Source organism: Equus caballus, chromosome 24 (genome assembly GCF_041296265.1).
Source record: "Equus caballus isolate H_3958 breed thoroughbred chromosome 24, TB-T2T, whole genome shotgun sequence".
Classification (NCBI taxonomy): domain Eukaryota; kingdom Metazoa; phylum Chordata; class Mammalia; order Perissodactyla; family Equidae; genus Equus; species Equus caballus.
Window position 1 is genome coordinate 45,178,453 of NC_091707.1, and position 17,617 is coordinate 45,196,069.

General features: G+C 36.2%; 1 protein-coding gene across 11 annotated transcripts in view; it reads right to left on the reverse strand.

The window, feature by feature from the left end:
* EML5 (EMAP like 5) overlaps window positions 1–17,617 on the reverse strand; it is a 140,203-nt gene that overhangs the window by 38,449 nt on the left and 84,137 nt on the right. For all 11 annotated transcript variants that reach the window (XR_011432098.1, XR_011432099.1, XR_011432097.1 and 8 more), the window contains exons 21-25: window positions 17,453–17,594; window positions 3,698–3,850; window positions 2,845–2,976; window positions 1,500–1,588; window positions 469–645 (exon numbers count right to left, since the gene is read on the reverse strand). Coding sequence is in view for 3 of the 11 variants with exons in the window: in XM_023628233.2 (XP_023484001.2) it covers window positions 469–645; window positions 1,500–1,588; window positions 2,845–2,976; window positions 3,698–3,850; window positions 17,453–17,594 (693 nt within the window). In the remaining 8 variants the exon portion in view is untranslated. The remainder of the gene's footprint in view (window positions 1–468; window positions 646–1,499; window positions 1,589–2,844; window positions 2,977–3,697; window positions 3,851–17,452; window positions 17,595–17,617) is intronic.

Consider the following 17,617-nt stretch of genomic DNA (forward strand, 5'->3'; position numbering starts at 1 on the left):
AATAACATCATTCATCACATTAAATCAATGTTGTTTATGTTAATTTTATAGGTGTTGCACTTATAATATCTTGTATTTAATTGCTTAAAACATTTTAAACTTATAAAGCTGTAAATATAAAGTTTATATTTACTGTTAATAGTATATATTTAATCAGAAGAATATTAAAATTAAGTTAATATTGGAGACAAAAGGCAGGTTTCCTCTAAAATGGATTATTTATATTATTCAATATTGAGAAACTGCACAATTTAATATATAATTTAAGGCACAGGATCACAAATTATAATAATTCTTCTAGATAAAAGCTATAAATATGATGTCAAGAACAGGAAACACAATTCTGAACCTTTCATATTATATTACATACGTAATAGTAATATTACAACAACGAAATGCTAGGAAAGGGAATTACCCTAACCATTTTCATAATTATGATCATTAGGAGAGTTAAAGAAAAACACATACTTTAGCAGGATATCTAAATAACTTCACAAATCCCAAATCATCCCCAGTAGCTAGGATCATTTTGTCACTGGTGAGGCAAGAGGCAGTTACATCTGTGACTTCTCCAATTACTGGCCAAATTCCCTCACAGCATAAACCAAGCACACTTGTCCATGATGCCCAACCAATTTTTTCTACCTAAAAAGGGGGAAAAAAAATGCTGTAAGTCTGTAATATCCAAACCTAAAAAATTAACAATCAAGTCTGAATATTTTTCTTTGTAATTAGATGTGCCACAATTAAAATTAAAAATTTAATTAAAAAAGTTATTAGTTGTCTTGGTTTTGTAGCTTCCAAAGTCCACTAGTTCCTGCAGAAAAATTTTACATAACACTATTTAATATTTACTTACTAAATATCCACTGTATGTTCTAGATGCTCAGCATACAGTGATAAGAAAGAAGACCATTTTTACTCTTAGCATAATCAAGAAACTTCTTCTTACACTTCATGTCTAAATTTCTACTAACACATTATAAACATGTTTTCCAATTAATCATTACTGGAAGTTAAGAACTTTTATTTACAGCCCTTTTCTTATTAAGCCACTTTCATGTTAAATTTGTTTAGCCTCTCTTTCTTAGCCATGTCAAAAATTTCTGCTAATACTGTCAGGCACAAAACTGAACACATTTTTTTCTTTAAACAGGAATTTGCCAACTAACATTTTAGGCTTATGGGTTCCAAAAGACTTGGCAGACATGCAATACTCCAATCTTAGATGTCATGTCTCCTATTTGCTATTGTCTGCTTCTTTAAGGAAAGTATTAGAGCACAGCTAGACAAACAAGCAATTTATTCCCTTAATACAGCAGCTCTTCCTTTACTCATCTAGGTAGTCTGACCCAATAAAATAACTCGCAAAGAGAACATCAATAATTCAAATAATCTGAGAACAGGCTTCATGTGTCACCAAATGATGGAAGGTACATATCAGTTTTCTAACCACTCTTAGTCATATTAACAACACTACAACAGTACTATCTTCCTACCTCCACACTGGGGATGGTTTGTTTCTTCCCTCTGGGAGCCTCAAAGAATAACTGTTCTTTAGCACCAGTGTTGACCTGTAAAAGCTTTCCTTAAAAAAAATTAAAAATATATATACATATATCATCTTATGTTTATAATTTTATATTTTTATAAATTTTATTATCTTAAAAGAGACCATTCAAAACATAACATGAAAACTTGAAAGTATAAAGAAAGCAATTAATAAAAGTAAATTTTACTACCTAAAAATATAAACTTCATATGTTAAAAGAAAGAACAAAAGTAGTTAATAAAAATTACAAAAAGTCTATGAAAATAAATACTTTAGAAATGCAAATTAAAAAAGAGATGTCATTTTTCACCTAGCCATGTCAAAAACTGAGAAAGTTTAACATATCCAGTTGCTGCCATGGGTGTGAACCCTATGTTGGGCATATAACCTGATACAATTATTCTGGAAGGAAGTTTGGCACTTGAATAGTTTTCAAATGAAAATATATATATATACACACATAAAATATAAATACATATTCAGTTAGTGTGATGTTTAACTTTTACGGGAAAAATTAAGCTTAAACATAAAAACCATTTTCCTCTGCAGTCAACATATATTAAGAGCATTTGACTTTCTTAATCTCCATGTAATTAATTAAACTCATAAATTGTTTAATTTTTGTGTATGTATATACATAAAAACTATTTCTGTTGTTACGCATATCTAAAAAATCCTAGAAACAAATTTTGCAACTTTTAAAAAAAGTATTTTAACTGCATTTGGAAAAAACGTTAATTTATAATACTAGATTTATATAGATGAAGACGTGAAACAAAAATCCTTAAAAACAGAGCATTTAAAATATTTATCTTTTATCCAAATTTATTAAACACTGCCATATGCCATGCATTCTGCTAAAAAATAAAGATACACATTAAATTACGCATATTTTTAGAGAATGTATTTTATATCTAATGATGGGGAAATGACATTAAAATCCTCATTACCATTTTCCAAATTTTCAATTACTATTTATGTCAAGTTTATCTGATAAAAGGAAAACAAATGATTAAAAAAATTTTTTGGTATAGTATTTAAATTACTTTATAAATTAAACAATTTACCCCTTACTGTACTATCATTTGAATTACACTAGGAGAAGTATAGAAAAGTCTAAACTTACAGCATTTCATCTCCACAAGTGAAATAAAGCAGTGGAAAATAATTTTGAGAATGTTTATTTTTCACAATGCTTTTGAACTCATCCATTGAATCACTTTGTTTTTCTAAAACAGCTATACTAAATCAAATGAAACTTCTATCAAACATTAAGTTATTTAAATTCTTACCTCTAATATCCCAGTCAATATGGGTTATGTAACTGGTAGCGCCTTTGCATATTCCTACTCGTTTACTACTCATTACATTGTATATATCTATAAAGCTGTCATGGGATGCTACAGCAAGATATTTCCCAGAACCTATAATAGAAACGTATTTGCTTGACATTTTCTACATTTAGAAATATTTTTACACTCAACAACTAGAGTTAATTTTCTTAATATTTTTGGGAGGAACTCTTAGGTGTTTCATAAGTTATAACAAGACATGTGAAATGACAAATGGCAACATATTTTTCAAGCATATTGTAATCAACAAAATGAAATAAGTTTTTATTGTAGTGAAGTAGTTCAGTGGAAAGCAAATGTCAAAAACTATATGCAATGTAATTTTGATACACTTTGCATTTAACCAAAAAAACCCTCTAAATTTACAAAACATGGAAGTAAACCAGCATAAGTAAATTTTGCCTTAACTATAGTAATTCCTACATTACAGTAGGTTTGTCATAGGCAATGAATATGTGAAAACTGATGAAGCAAAATTAATGTAATTTCAAAAGCATTAAGAATATAATGAAGACAGTCATCCAACCCCTTTTACATTACAAGTGAGGAAACTGAAGCTCAGAGAAGTGCTTTGGCCCAAGTCACACAGAAAATTGAGAGAGAGAAATGGCACTAGGCAAGATATTTTGCCACGGATCTAATACAGGGCTTTTACTTCTCACCATGCTGTCTCTTCTAGTCAAAAAAGCAAAATTAAGAGATAAAATAATCGTTAACAAAAATTACACACTGATATATTTACTCACTGCCAGACTCAAGTAAATAATCAAATATGATTTCAGTGGAATCTTACCTGGTGAAAATCGAATATCTGAAATAATATCTTTTCTGTGGTGAAAAGAAACAAGATCCTCTAGAGTATCTGCATTTGCCATTAAGAAACTTCCATCATTGAGACCTACAGCTAAAGCTTTACCATCAGGAGAAAAACAGCAACATCTTCCACCTAAAAGAGAAACAGCATGTATCAGGTAATCTTCTTTAATTTAAAAAAAGTACGTGCTTAAAATCAAAACTACACTAAGATATCACCTTACACCTGTTAAAATGGCAAAAATATCCCAAACAAAATGTGACAAATGTTGGAGAGGTTGTGGAGAAAAAGGAACCCTCATACACTGTTGGTGAGAATGCAAACTGGTGCAGCCACTATGGAAAACAGTATGGAGATTTCTCAAAAAATTAAACATAGAAATACCTTATGACCCAGCCATCCCACTACTGGGTACCTATCCAAAGAACTTGAAATCAGCAATTCCAAAAGTCCCATGCACCCCTATGTTCACTGCAGCATTATTTACAACAGCCAAGACATGGAAGCAACCTAAATGCCCATCAACTGATGACTGGATAAAGAAGATATGGTATATATATATACAATGGAATACTACTCAGCCACAAAAGAAGATAAAATCATCCCATTCACAACAACATGGATGGACCTTGAAGGTATTATGTTAAGTGAAATAAGCCAGATAGAGAAAGACGAACTCTGTATGACTCCACTCATAGGTGGAAGTTAAACATAGAGACAAAGAGAATTGATTGGTGGTTACCAGGGGAAAGGGGGGTTGGGAGGAGGGCACAAAGGGTGAAGTGGTGCACCTACAACATGACTAACAATAATGCACAACTGAAATTTCACAATGTTGTAAACTATCATAATCTTAATAAAAAGTTAAAAAAAAACAAAAAACAAACAAAAAAAGTACGTGCTTAAAGAACCTTCAATTTCAAAGGGATTCCTTATTTATTATGGCCTCAAATCAATATTAATACGGAGTCAAGGGATCCAGATAATAAAGTTTTCTACTGAAATTAGTCGTATGGAATTCTAAGCAATAATTAATACAAATCATTCCCTCTTCTGAATGTAACAAAAGTACTGATATTTACCTTAAAAGAAATTAAGTTGATGAAAAAGAATGAAAAATTTTAACTGACACAAAAAGCCAATGACATATGTGAAAAATTTCTTTTTAGGGGGTTGCCACCTTTGTAGTTTCTATCCAACAAATCAGAAATTTAAGAAAAAAGGTCATTTCTATAAAAACGCTTTCAAATTTTAAAAAAATCTGACAGGCAATTAATAGTTTGAGGTAAAAAGATCCATCCATACATGTTTCAAAACTGCACATGAAGAAATAATGACATTAATATAATTAATATTAAAAAATAAGGGTTAATGCTGCATTGGCAAACACAAAATATGGGCTTACTCTGACAGCAAGGGATGCAGCAGGCATTTTCAAATACCCTAAGGCTGGGGCCGGGCCCGTGGCTGAGTGGTTAAGTTCACATGCTCCACTTTGGCAGCCCAGGGTTTCCTCAGTTCGGCTCCTGGGCGCGGACATGGCACCACTCATCAGGGAGTGCTGAGGCGGCATCCCACATGTCACAACTAGAAGGACCCAGAACTAGAATACACAACTATGTACTGGGGAGCTTTGGGGAGAAGACGGAAACAACCAACCAACCCACCCTAAGGCTTTTGGAGTCTTGCACAGACTTCAGAGAGGGAAGATGGGGTACAGCTGTTACAGAATGAAAAATTACAGAATGAATTGAGAACAAGTAGTCATTTAATTATGAAGCACATATTGGTAATGAAGAAATTAGGGTATTATTTCTGAGATTTATAAGAGTCAAGAGATGACAATGACCTGGAGCAGAGTGGCAGCAGCAAAGGTGATGAGAAATGGTAGGATCTGGATATATTTTGAAGATAGAGCTGGCAGGACTTTGATGAATTGCAAGTGGAGTAAGGGAAAAAGATAAGTGTCAGGGCTATGCTTTTGTTTGAATGGTGATGCCATTTACTGAGATGGTACAAGTGTTTAGTTTTGTACCCATTAAGTTAAGGATGCCTATGAGAAATTCAAGTGAAGACATCAAGGAGCCAGTCTGATAATTTAATACTTCTCTGGAGCTGAAGGGAGAATAGGCTAGAGATATAAATATAGGAGACAGTAGCATACAGATAGTAGTTATAGTTAAGAAACTGGTTAAGAGCTTGTTATTAATTTATTATGTCTCACCTCCAAATCCACCCCTCTTTTTCCTGCTATGTGAGCCAGACCCTGTTAGACCTTTTTCCTTTGCCAGCTGATTTGATTTTGGCCAATAGAGGGTGCTAGAGGACCCCTGAAGGTTAAACTAAAAGGAAGGGATTTTTCTTCCTTCTGGTGTGCTGGAGCTAGTGACCAATGAGGAGGTAAGGGGTGTGGTCAGGGAGGGGATGGGGGAGTTTCTATGCCACCATAGCAGAGGATTTCCTAGATCAGTCCTCTGACCAGTTTCTTTTCCACTGGCAGGTTGTGTTCCTGTGGCACCCACACCCTTTCCAAGAGATGTGAATCTCAGCCTGGGGGAAGAGGGCAAGCGTCCATCCACTAAGTTTACTCCTTGTTCACTGTCCATTAGCCCTATGGGTGGTCACTGCTTTCTGCAGTTGCTACATCTATACACCTTAGAATGCTCTTTTACTCCTTTTAGTAGTTAACCATCATTTATTAGTTGACACTTCTTATTAAATTTTCCCTGTTCAAATTACTGGGGTGGTTTCTGTCTGCTGATTGATATAGAATTGGTATTGAAATGGTCACAGCAGACAGACCAGTAAAGATGGGATTTTTGGAATTGGTTAGTCATGCCTTTGGGCTTAAGCACATTGCTGAGCCCTTGCCAGTGGGAAATGGGATGCCAGTAATGCAAGGTATCCATTGGCATGACAATTAATCAAGTTATCTCCTGAGGTTGATTGTAGCGAAGTATATACTGAAGTGCGTGCCCTGGGAGTCCAAGGGGCTGCTGCCCCTGATCATTACAAAAACGATGATGACACAAAGACTGTGTTGTGCAATAGATTCCACTGAGTGCACGGAGCCTTTACAGAAAGAAGCGTCAAGCTCAGGTCCTTAAACTTTCAGCACAAGTCACAGTCTGAGCAGGGAGAGCTTCTGTGGCAAACCTAAAAGAATCTTTGATGGGGCTGATATCGCTGAAAATTAAACACAAACTTTAACTGTATAGGTTGCAAATTTACAATGTCAATTGAATTCATAGCCTCACCAAGTTTCTTATGTGAAAGTTAGGGCATTTATTGGCAAGGAAGGGAACTCTGAAACTTGGAATGGGAGCATCTGGTTGGACTCAGACAAAACTGAGAATCTTAAATTTCTGTGTTATTCTGAGTCTCACCGGCCAGTGCAAATAACCTGCTCCCCTGTGTCTGAGAAGAATGACAATCTGCAGCAGATGCCTCGCAAAGGGATGCTTAACCTTCTGAAGAACTATGACAACTATTCCTCTGTTGTCACTAGACCCCTAACTTGGATCAAATCTCAACATGCTCTAGGGCAAACTTGCTCTAGGGCAAAAAGTTGGCAAACATTTTCTTAAAGGACCAAATAGTAAATATTTTCAGCTTTGCAGGCCATATGGTCTGTCTCAACTAATCAACTCTCTACTATAATGCAAAAACCAACCTAGACAATATATAAGTGAATGGGCATGACTGTGTTCCAATAAAACTTCATTTAAAATATCAGGAGCTAGGCTGGATTTGATCCAAGGGCTGACCCCTGATGTAGAGAAAGGAATCTAAAAGCTTAGGAAGGCAAGAATATTGAAGTAGATTTTTCACATGCAACCTGCACACCCACCCACCCCCCAAAAGTCTAGAAAATAGTCCCTTCACAAAAGCATTGAGAAATACGTTAATTAAGGGTAGCATCTGCATCCTTGAAAACCTCTGTGGCTATTCTCCTATGTAGGTAAGCAATGGGAAATGTTCCCATTAATATGGGCTCCTTGCTGTAGCATCACTTAATCACCAAAGACAAGGTAGATTCTTTTACCAAAAAGGGCAGCAAGGATGTACTAATAATCAGAATGTTTTGGCCTGTGAGGATTTCTGTTGGTGGCTAATTAATCAGGATATCTCCAGGAATAACAGAAAAATACCAGACGTGGTGGCTAAAAAAATCTAACTTAAATCACCAGAGTGGAGAGTCACAGATTCTCAACCAGTTTTCAGACCTAAGCCAATTCACACACTCAGACCCCCTTGACTTAAGAGGAAAGGCAGGTCCCTTTGAGGAAGGACCTTGTAGCATTGCCACAAGTATATAATGTAAATCTTCCTCCAAAGATCCATGGCCACTTATTGGAATGACTGTGACTGAGAAAAGGAAATATCCAAACTTTGAGGAATTACCAGACATAAGCTCTAGAATTGATACTAATTCTTGAGAACACAAAATGCTGCTGTTGTGCACCAGTAAAAGTGGGACCTGACGGTGATCATGTGATAGAGTTTTAGTCAAGTTTGAATCACAGTGGACCCAGGTGGTCTGTGGACCCCACCCAATTCCTGAATTTGAATAGATATGCTTAGCAACTGGTAGAATTCTCTGTGCTGGCTCCCTGACCCGTGGGGTAAGGGTCATTATGACAGGAAGAACGAAGGGAAAACCCCTGGAAATTCCTCTCTCTACTAAGACAATAAACCAGAAGCAAAACCACAAGCCTGAGAATTGCAAAAATCAGTGATACTACCAAAGACTTGAAATATGCACGGGTGAGAATGACTATCACATCATCATTTAAACTTGCCTGTTTGGTCTGTGCTGAAATCAGATGGATTTTAAATAATAACTATGGATAATAAATTTAATCAGGTATGACTCCTATTGAAGCTACTCTTCCAGTTCTTTACTAGAACAAATTAACAGAGCCCCTAGCATTTTGCATGCAGCTATTGTCCTGGTTAATGCTTTTTTTTTCCACTTCAATTTGTAAGGACCACCAGAAGCATTTGCTTTTACCTGGCATGCATCTGTGTACACCTTCAAAGCCTTGCCTCAGGGCTATTTCAACTCTCCTGTTCTTTTGCCATAATATAGTCCACAGAGATCCTGATCGTCTTGACATTCCACAAAACATCACAATGGTCCACTACATTGATGATATTATGCTGAATTGATCTGAGGAGCAGGAAGCAACAAGTACTTTAGATGCCTTAGTAAGACATAAGTGAATCAAGAGAGTGGCAGATAATCCCCACAAAAATTCAGGGACCTGCCATCTCAGTGAAGTTTCTGATTTGGAGGATGTCAAGATATTCCCTCCAAGATAAAAGACAAGCTGCTGTACCTCCCATCACCTACCACAAACAAAAGGAGAAAAATGTTTGGTAGGCCTTTTTGGAAGCAACATATACTACATTTGAATGAGCTGCTTCTACCCATCTGTCAAGTCACTTATAAGGCTTCTAGATTCCAGTGGGGACGAGAAAAAGAGAGGGCAAGGTGATTTTCCACTTGGGACTTAATGATCCAGCAGATCCAATGATACTAAAGTGTGTGTCTGTGGTAAAGAGGGATGCTTTAAAGATGGAGCCTCTGGAAAACTACCAAAGGAGAATCATACTGCAGATCTCTCAGATTTGGAAGAAAATCCATGCCCTCCTTTACAGATAACCATTTTCCTTTTGAGAAGCAGCTTCTGGTTTGCTACTAGGCCTTGTTAGAGAATAAATGCCTAATCATGGGATATTAGGTGAATATGTATCCTGAGCTTCCTATCATGAACTCAAAGTTACATGACCAATCCAGCCATAGATTACATGTGCACAACAGCAATCTATCATCAAGTGGAAATGGTATATAAAAGACTGGTATATAGGAGCCGGCCCTGTGGCTGAGTGATTAAGTTCGTGCACTCTGCTTTGGCAGTCCAGGGTTTTGCCAGTTCGGATCCTGGGTGTGGACCTAGCACTGCTCATCAAGCCATGCTGAGGTGGTGTCCCACATGCCACAACTAGAAGGACCCACAACTAAAATACACAACTATGCACTGGGGAGAAGGAGGAAAAATTTTTTAAAAAATTAAATAAAAAAAAAACTGGTATATAAAAGACTAGGTTTGAATGGATCTGAAAATTACGAGTAATTTGCATGAACACAGTTGGCCTGGAATCCTTCAATCTCAAAACTGCAGTCTTTCAGGGTTTTGCAGTTTTGTCTTACAGGATGCAGTATATGCTTTGACTCACAGACCACTATATGGTGCTGTCTACCTCACAGCCAGAATACGTGGGTCTAGAAATCAAGAGGTAGAAGTGGGAGTGTTTCTTTTGACTATTATATCTAATAACCAACTTGTACAATTTTGTTTTACATCCTCGCAACTCTGAGTTCTGCTGATTTAGTCTTAGGTCCTAAGAGCAAGGAGAATGCTTTCAGCAGGGGACATAATGTTTCCACTGAACTGAAAGATGAGACTGTCACCTGGTCATGTTGGGCTCCTCAGGCCAATGAACCAACAGGCAAAGGAAAGGATTGTTACACTTCTGGCTGGAGTGATGGATCCTGATTACGAAGGGGAAATTGAGTTACTGCTACACAATTAGGGCACAGCGGACTACATCTGGAACCCAGGGGATTCACTGGGATGCCTCTTTGTCCCTCCATGACCAATGGTAAAGCTTAATGAAAAACAACAGCAACAAGGAGAAAAAAAAGAGGCAGAGAGAGTGAGATTTCACATCCCTCAGTAATGAAGGTTTGGGTCACCCCATGAGTAAAGTAACTCCCATCACCTGAGGGTCTGGCTAAGGGCAAAGGAAGTATGGAATGCATAGTTCCATCCCCATCCAAGACAGAAAGTCAAAGATACCAACCACAGCCTATAACCAGCTACAGAAATGGACTATACATAAATGCTTGTAATGTGTATATATAAACTATTTACTTCTTCTCTCCCCTTTTTCTCCTGAATATTTTATACAGTTTGTTGGAGGTTAACTTTATAATTTACTCCTAAGGTAACAGAATATTCAGTAAGACTGTGACTGAATTGGAAAGTAATTAATATAGTCAGCAACGGATACAATGACTGTTGGGATTGTGTGTCTTTTCCCTTTGGGTAGAGGATGAGAATTTCTTCATCTGTACCAAGGGTAGCTGCATCTCTTTGGGTAAAAACTTTTTGGGTAGAACATAAACATAAGGTTAGGTCTGTGGTTATACTGAACTTCAAACGTCTGTACAAAAGATGAATATGGATGCTGATTAGACAAATAGGTTATTAATGTCTTGTTCCAAATGTACCATTCTTTGGGCCTTATAGAAGATTTTTCTCTTCTACCAGCTGACTGATCCAAGTTTTGCCAATAGAAGGTGCTGTAGAGACACTACAAGTCCAAAGCAGGAGAAAGGAACTCTCCTCCCTTCTTCCAGTACTCGATTTTACCTACAGAGGCAGGGCACTGGCATGCAGGGGGTCTGGCTGCATTCCCCACAGTGGCAGCCTCCACTGAGTCCTCTAGCAAGTTTTCCCACCAACACAGTAACGGCGCTAATGATTCAGCTGTGATTTGCAGCCTCCAGCAAGATGCCCCACCCACACAGCAGCAGTCCTCACAGTTCAACAACCTTTGCCCTGGTTAAGTTCTTCTCCAAGCAGTGGTCCTGCCATTCAGCTCTGGCCTGCAACCTCTGGCAAGCTTTTCCTTCACCCAGTGACCACTCTCACTGTTGCACTGAGGCCTGCAGCCTCTGGCAAGCTTCTTCACCACTGACAGACTGAGCGTTCAGCCAGCCACACCCTTTCCAAACAGGTCTGAGTCTCCTTTAAGTTCTTTCTTTGTTCACTCTCCCTCAGCTAAGGAAACCTAGTAGTTGCTTTCTATGGTGGCTACTGCTATAGCCTTTTCAGCAGGAAACCATGCTTTACTAGTTAACAATTCTTTTTATTAAATGTTCCCTGATCAAATGACTAGTATAGTCTCTGTCTTCTGACTGGACAGTGACTAATATAATCATCTACAGTGACGGTGTACATATGAAAAAAGGAAGGCCAGGGAGAGAACCCTGGAGCATTTCTATATGTAGAGAGCAGGAAGAAGAGGCAGGGCCAGCAAAGGGAATAGAAAAAAAGAAGCCAGTAGAGGGGGAAAAAAAAAGACATGCATGGGTTCCAGAGTCAAGTGAAGAAAGAATTTCAAAAAAGAAGGAATGATCAATTATGTCAAAAACTACTCTGAGGTGAGTAAGGTGAGGACCAAGAGCTGACCAGAGATTAGCAGCAGGTTCAACGGACCAATAGAAATAAAAGCCTAACTGGAGTGGTTTGTGAAGCAACTGTCATGTGAAAACACAGAGAAGTGAGCCCACCATATCAAGTTCTGCTACAATGGAGAACAGAGAACCAGAAAGGTACTGAGACCAAGCATCACAGCTGCACGTTTTACTCAACCTTAGCCAGGAGTTGGGCAAAGAGCAGGTGCAAAGTTGAGTTTAAGCAAAGATTAACATAACAAACATCTTTAAAATACATAGCTGAGCTCATTAAAAACTAAGAGAAACTCCCCAGGGATTAAAAAAAAATGGTAGGAGAAAAATAGAGTAATAAGATAAAGGCACATCTGCCCTGACCGCAGAGGAGACTAGTCTTGCGCCTGGTCCTCCTGGATAAAAGTGGAATTCTTGAAAGGCTATACATTCATTGTATTCATACGGCACTGGTTTTCAAATTCTATGCCAATTTTAAGTTCCAAAATATCAGTAATACCGTTATTTCCAAATTTAAAAATAATCTGAAACATTAGTATCTTGAGGCATCCAGAGATGCCTGCAGATATACTGCAATACATTTCTTAATTGAACATACGTTATATAAATCATGTTTTATTTTCTTCTGTCAAGTTTTATGGAGAGAATAGTCAACTAAGCAAAGCTTCGACTGTGAGAGTAATTCCTAGTCTAGTTCAAAGACTTCCTGTACAAGTCGAATGTGAACACTACTAGCTTCCTAGAGCTGTCATAACAAATTACTACAAACTGGGTGACTTAAAACAACAGAAATCTATTCTCTCACAGTTCTGGAGAATAGAAGCCGGAAATCAAGGTGTTGGCAGGGCCATGACCCTCTGAAAGTTCTAGGGCAGAATCCTTTCTTGTCTCTCCCTAGCTTCTGGTGGTTGCCAGCAATCCTTGGTGCTCCTTGATTTACCTCACTTTCTGCTTCTGTCATCATATTGCATTCTCCCTGTGTCTGTGATCCTATATGTTCACATAGCCTTCTTATAAGGACACCAGGCATTAGAGATTTACAGCCCATCCTAATCCAGTATCTCCTATTAACTTGATTACATCTGGACCTATTTCCAAATAAGGTCACATGCACAGGTACTACGGGTTAGGACTTTCACATATCTTTTTGAGGGACAGAATTCAACCCACATTAGACATGATAATAATGAGTTAGGATTTCCTTCTATAAATCACAAATCTAAAGACATTGAAAACTGAAATGCTTTCTATGAAAAAAACATTAAAGCTCACTATGAATAAAAGGGCTATAGTCCCTATAAAAAATAAGTTATTCAAAAAGACATCCTCAAAGCTATCAAACAAGAGAGAGTATTATATGATGAAGGAGCGGAAATTTAGAACTGAATTGTATTTATCTTTTCATCTTACTCAGACTACTGTATAGTGTAGTCAGTAAGGGCCTTTTGGACATCTGGGAAAATCTGCACAAAATTAATTACTTTTGCAACTCAATGATAATACCATTAATCAAAAGTTTGCTTTTTAAGACTGCTTTAAAAAGAAAGATTATTTCGTTTTCAATTTTTCATGCTGAAACTTTCTTCATTTTATGAAGCATTTATTTTTTAACAACTTATCAATAATTAAAATAATGTAGTTATACATATATTTTTGTAATTTATTTTTACTTATTTATGTTTACAAATTTTGTATTTAAATATACTATTTAGCTTCACTGATTTTTACTTTTTAACTTTTCTTTTGACTTATAAATACCTTAAGATATAAAATAGATATTTAATTATACACAATTTTTTTTTTTTGCAAAAAACTTTCAAACACCTATATCATCATTTTGTTCTAGTATTACAATCATGTCTCAAAGGAAGAAGAGACTTTTTAAAAATGTGCCTGGCAGTAAAGAAAGACATCAGGAAACACAAAATCTCTTTGGAAGAACACACCTTCAATTCAGACCTGAGAGGATTCTCACAAGCAAAGAAAGCCCAAACAAGCATGACCGTACAATCCAAATTTTTAAGCACACAAGAAAATGGACCACCAGGAGGGAACAAGCAGGAAAATAACCAGAAAACCCCAGAAAGAAAAACACAGTAGAGACAGATCCCCAAAGATGTCACATAACTTGATTTCATATTCTTTATCTGATAAGTACAGTTAGAATTAAAGACATAAAAGAGGAAATCTAAAACATAAGGAATAATATGTTATAAAAAAAAGTCTAAGGCAAATTTGAAAAGAAAACAAATAGAATTTCTAAAAACGAGACTTACGAAAATTAAATACCTAATGGGTAGGTTAAACAGCACATGTGAAACAGAATTAAGAACCAGAATAATGATCTTAAGAATGCTGCACAGCAAGACAGAAAATGTGAAAAGAGCCAAGACATGGAATAAAAGTGTAGAATTAAAAAACAAAAAGCCCATTAAAAATCCAGATTTGATCATAATTAAAAGCTAAAGCCAAGGGATACAAGTTTCTAATGAGAACTTTCTACGATACCATTATACAGAAAAGGACAAAAGGCTGGCAAATATTTAGGAAATATTTACTCTACAGACACTAAAAATATGGACATTAATTCATATTGCATATTTATACTTCTGATTATTCTATAACTAGTTATCATAAAACTGAATTATTTGGTAAAATTCTCATATAATAGTCTACATTAACTATAACAGCTTATTTTTATAAAATGTTAAGCCTCAGGCCATAACACTTGTATATTCATTTGTTGAAGAAAATATTATTCTCTTACTGAATGTTTGAAAGAGATAATTGTGCTTCATAATATTTAAACCATTATGACTTCAGTAATTTTAAGTAAGTCAACCAGTATAAAATCATACATATCCCTTTGAAAATATAAAAATTCACCTGTTTTCCTCTTGAATCAATGATGACAGAAAGAAACATAACAGTGACTACAGAAGAATAAAAATATAGAATCATGACTTTTCTTTAAAACCTAATACAAAGATCTGGTCCTAGAAGGAGCCAGTAATACTGGCAGACAATTTTTCAGGACTGATACAAGAAATAAATTCACAGATTCAGGAAGCACAACAAAATCTTAAACAGAATAAATTAAAATAAACCAAACACTATGCCTGATTTTATTAAACTACAGAACTGCAAAACAAAGTAAAAGAGAACACGGGAAACCAGAGGAAGAATAGCTCTCAACCAGGAACTCCAGAAGCAGTTAAATTAGCATTCAAGAATGAAAGTAAAAAATCCAAACACCTTCAGACTAGCAGCACAGCATACCAAGGGCAGGGTGGCGGTAACAGCTCACCCTGAGGGCAATACACTTCCTATTGAGAATTTAAAACAATAATAAAACTGAATAAAAATTAGTTTGCTTTTTAAGAACTGCAATGTCAGTGATAAAACAATTCTGCTACTGATAAAACAACAGACCATCCCCACCACTCTGTTCTTAGTATGCCACTGGTTCCGACAAAAGAAACTGGGAATTTCCAACAAATCTTTATTAAAGATATCCTAAGACTGTATTTTAGGAAGAAGGAAAATGACGATAGAAAAAAAGTCTGAGATATAAGAAAAAAAGGTGAACAAAGAAATGTATAGACACATAGATAAATCTAAGTAAACACTGACTGCATAAAACAACAATGATGTCCAACTGAAGGGGGGTTAAAAAAACCCAGAGATCCTCAAAAAATTAAAAACAGAACTACCATATAATCCAGCACTTCCACTCCTGGGTATTTATCCAAAGAAAACAAAAACACTAACTGGAAAAGATATACGCACCCTCATGTTCACTGCAGCATTATTTACAATAGCCAGGACATGGAAACAACCTCAGTGTCCACTGATCAATGAATGGATAAAGAAAATCTGGTATATATAGACAATGGAATATCATTCAAATAGCTGTAAAAAAGGATGAACATGGATAGACCTAGGGGGACATTATGCTAAGTGAAATAAGTCAGTCAGAAAAAGACAAAAACCATATAACCTCACTTATATGTGAAACCTACAAAAAAAATAAAACACAACACCAAGCTCGTAGATACAGAGAACAGATTGGTGGTTGCCAGAGGAGGGAGCTGGGAATGAGTGAAATGGGTGAAAGAGGTCAAAAGATATAAACTTCCAGTCATAAAATAAATAAGTCATGGGGATATAATGTACCTCATGGTGACCATGTTAATAATACTGTATTGCATATTTGAAAGCTCCTGACAGAGTAGATCTTAAAAGTTCTCATCACAAGAAAAAAAAACTTTTGTAACTCTGTACAGTGATGGATATTAACTAGATTTATTGTGGTGATCACTGCACAATATATACAGATATTGAATCATTATATTGTATACCTGAAACTAATATAACGCTATATGTCTATTATACCTCAATTAAAAAAAAGAAAAAAATCTGATGGGTATTAATAGCAAGGATGTTCCAAATTTGGTCAGGACTTGGCCTTGTGAAGAAAAGAATATCTGCCACCGTGGTTTCTGTGTACACAGAGGTGTGACTGGTTTTGGAATCTTATGGTAACCTTTCACATTGGAAGTTCAAGTACAGAACCACTGAAATTTGGTAATTCTCTCTAGTTTTCACCAAAAAGAAGAGAATGAAAATGCTGGACATCAATAACTTTAACAAAGGGACAGTGACAGGAGTTCAAGTTTCTAGAGACTGTGATTAACTTCACATTTTTACTTAAGTGTACACGCTAAATATTTAACAGTACCCCTAGAAGAAGAGAATAGACTCCGTAACTTTTAAGTCAGCGGAAAGAAGTAAAAATAAATTAACTGATTGAATTACAAATTCATGTTACCTAACTTCAAGTTGGCCCTTATGATGGCTAGACAATCTTTTTCTTTATCCGCTGATTCCATCACATTTCTTACAGTCACAATTTCCAACTTTTTCAATCAGAGCTCCTCCTACAATATCCCCATTCTAAAAACTACCACTCCCTACGACCTTACTAAGAAATTTGAAGCTCTCTGAATATCCTTTCCGCCCTAGGTTAATAGTAACAGCCCTGCTCCAACAGTGGCACCCCTTGTCTCTCTACACTGACAGGCTAGCATCATTTGCCTCCTACAAATGTGCTCAGTTCTGTTTCATTCTCCCCCCAACTCTGCCACCCCTTTTTAAGGTAAGGCCTTCTTTTTTAGTTTCTGATTTTGAATTACACATAATCCATAATCATAAAGGGTAGAAAACTTAGCTTCTATTTTCTTCCTACATTCTTTCTTCCAACACGAGGTTGAAAACTGGCTCAGTTTGATCACAGCAGGTCCCATAAAGGAAAGACTGGGTATAATTAGTTTTTTTAATATAGCATTGTGAACAAGTGGACATAGAATAAATATTTAGTCTTTTTTATATACCTACTATTGCTTTCTTACATTTGTGAGGGTTAGAATATTATGACAACTTAATCTATATTCAAGTCTGAGAGCTCTTACCCTTTTTCAATTTCCGGACAGCTAACATACAATGACTAGGAGACAGATCCCATATTCTTAAGGTTTTATCATCACTCACAGTAGCACAGATGGGCAGATAAGGATGTGTAGCCAAACCCCACACCTCTCCTTCCATGTGTCCCTATAAAGAAAACATAGTTCAGA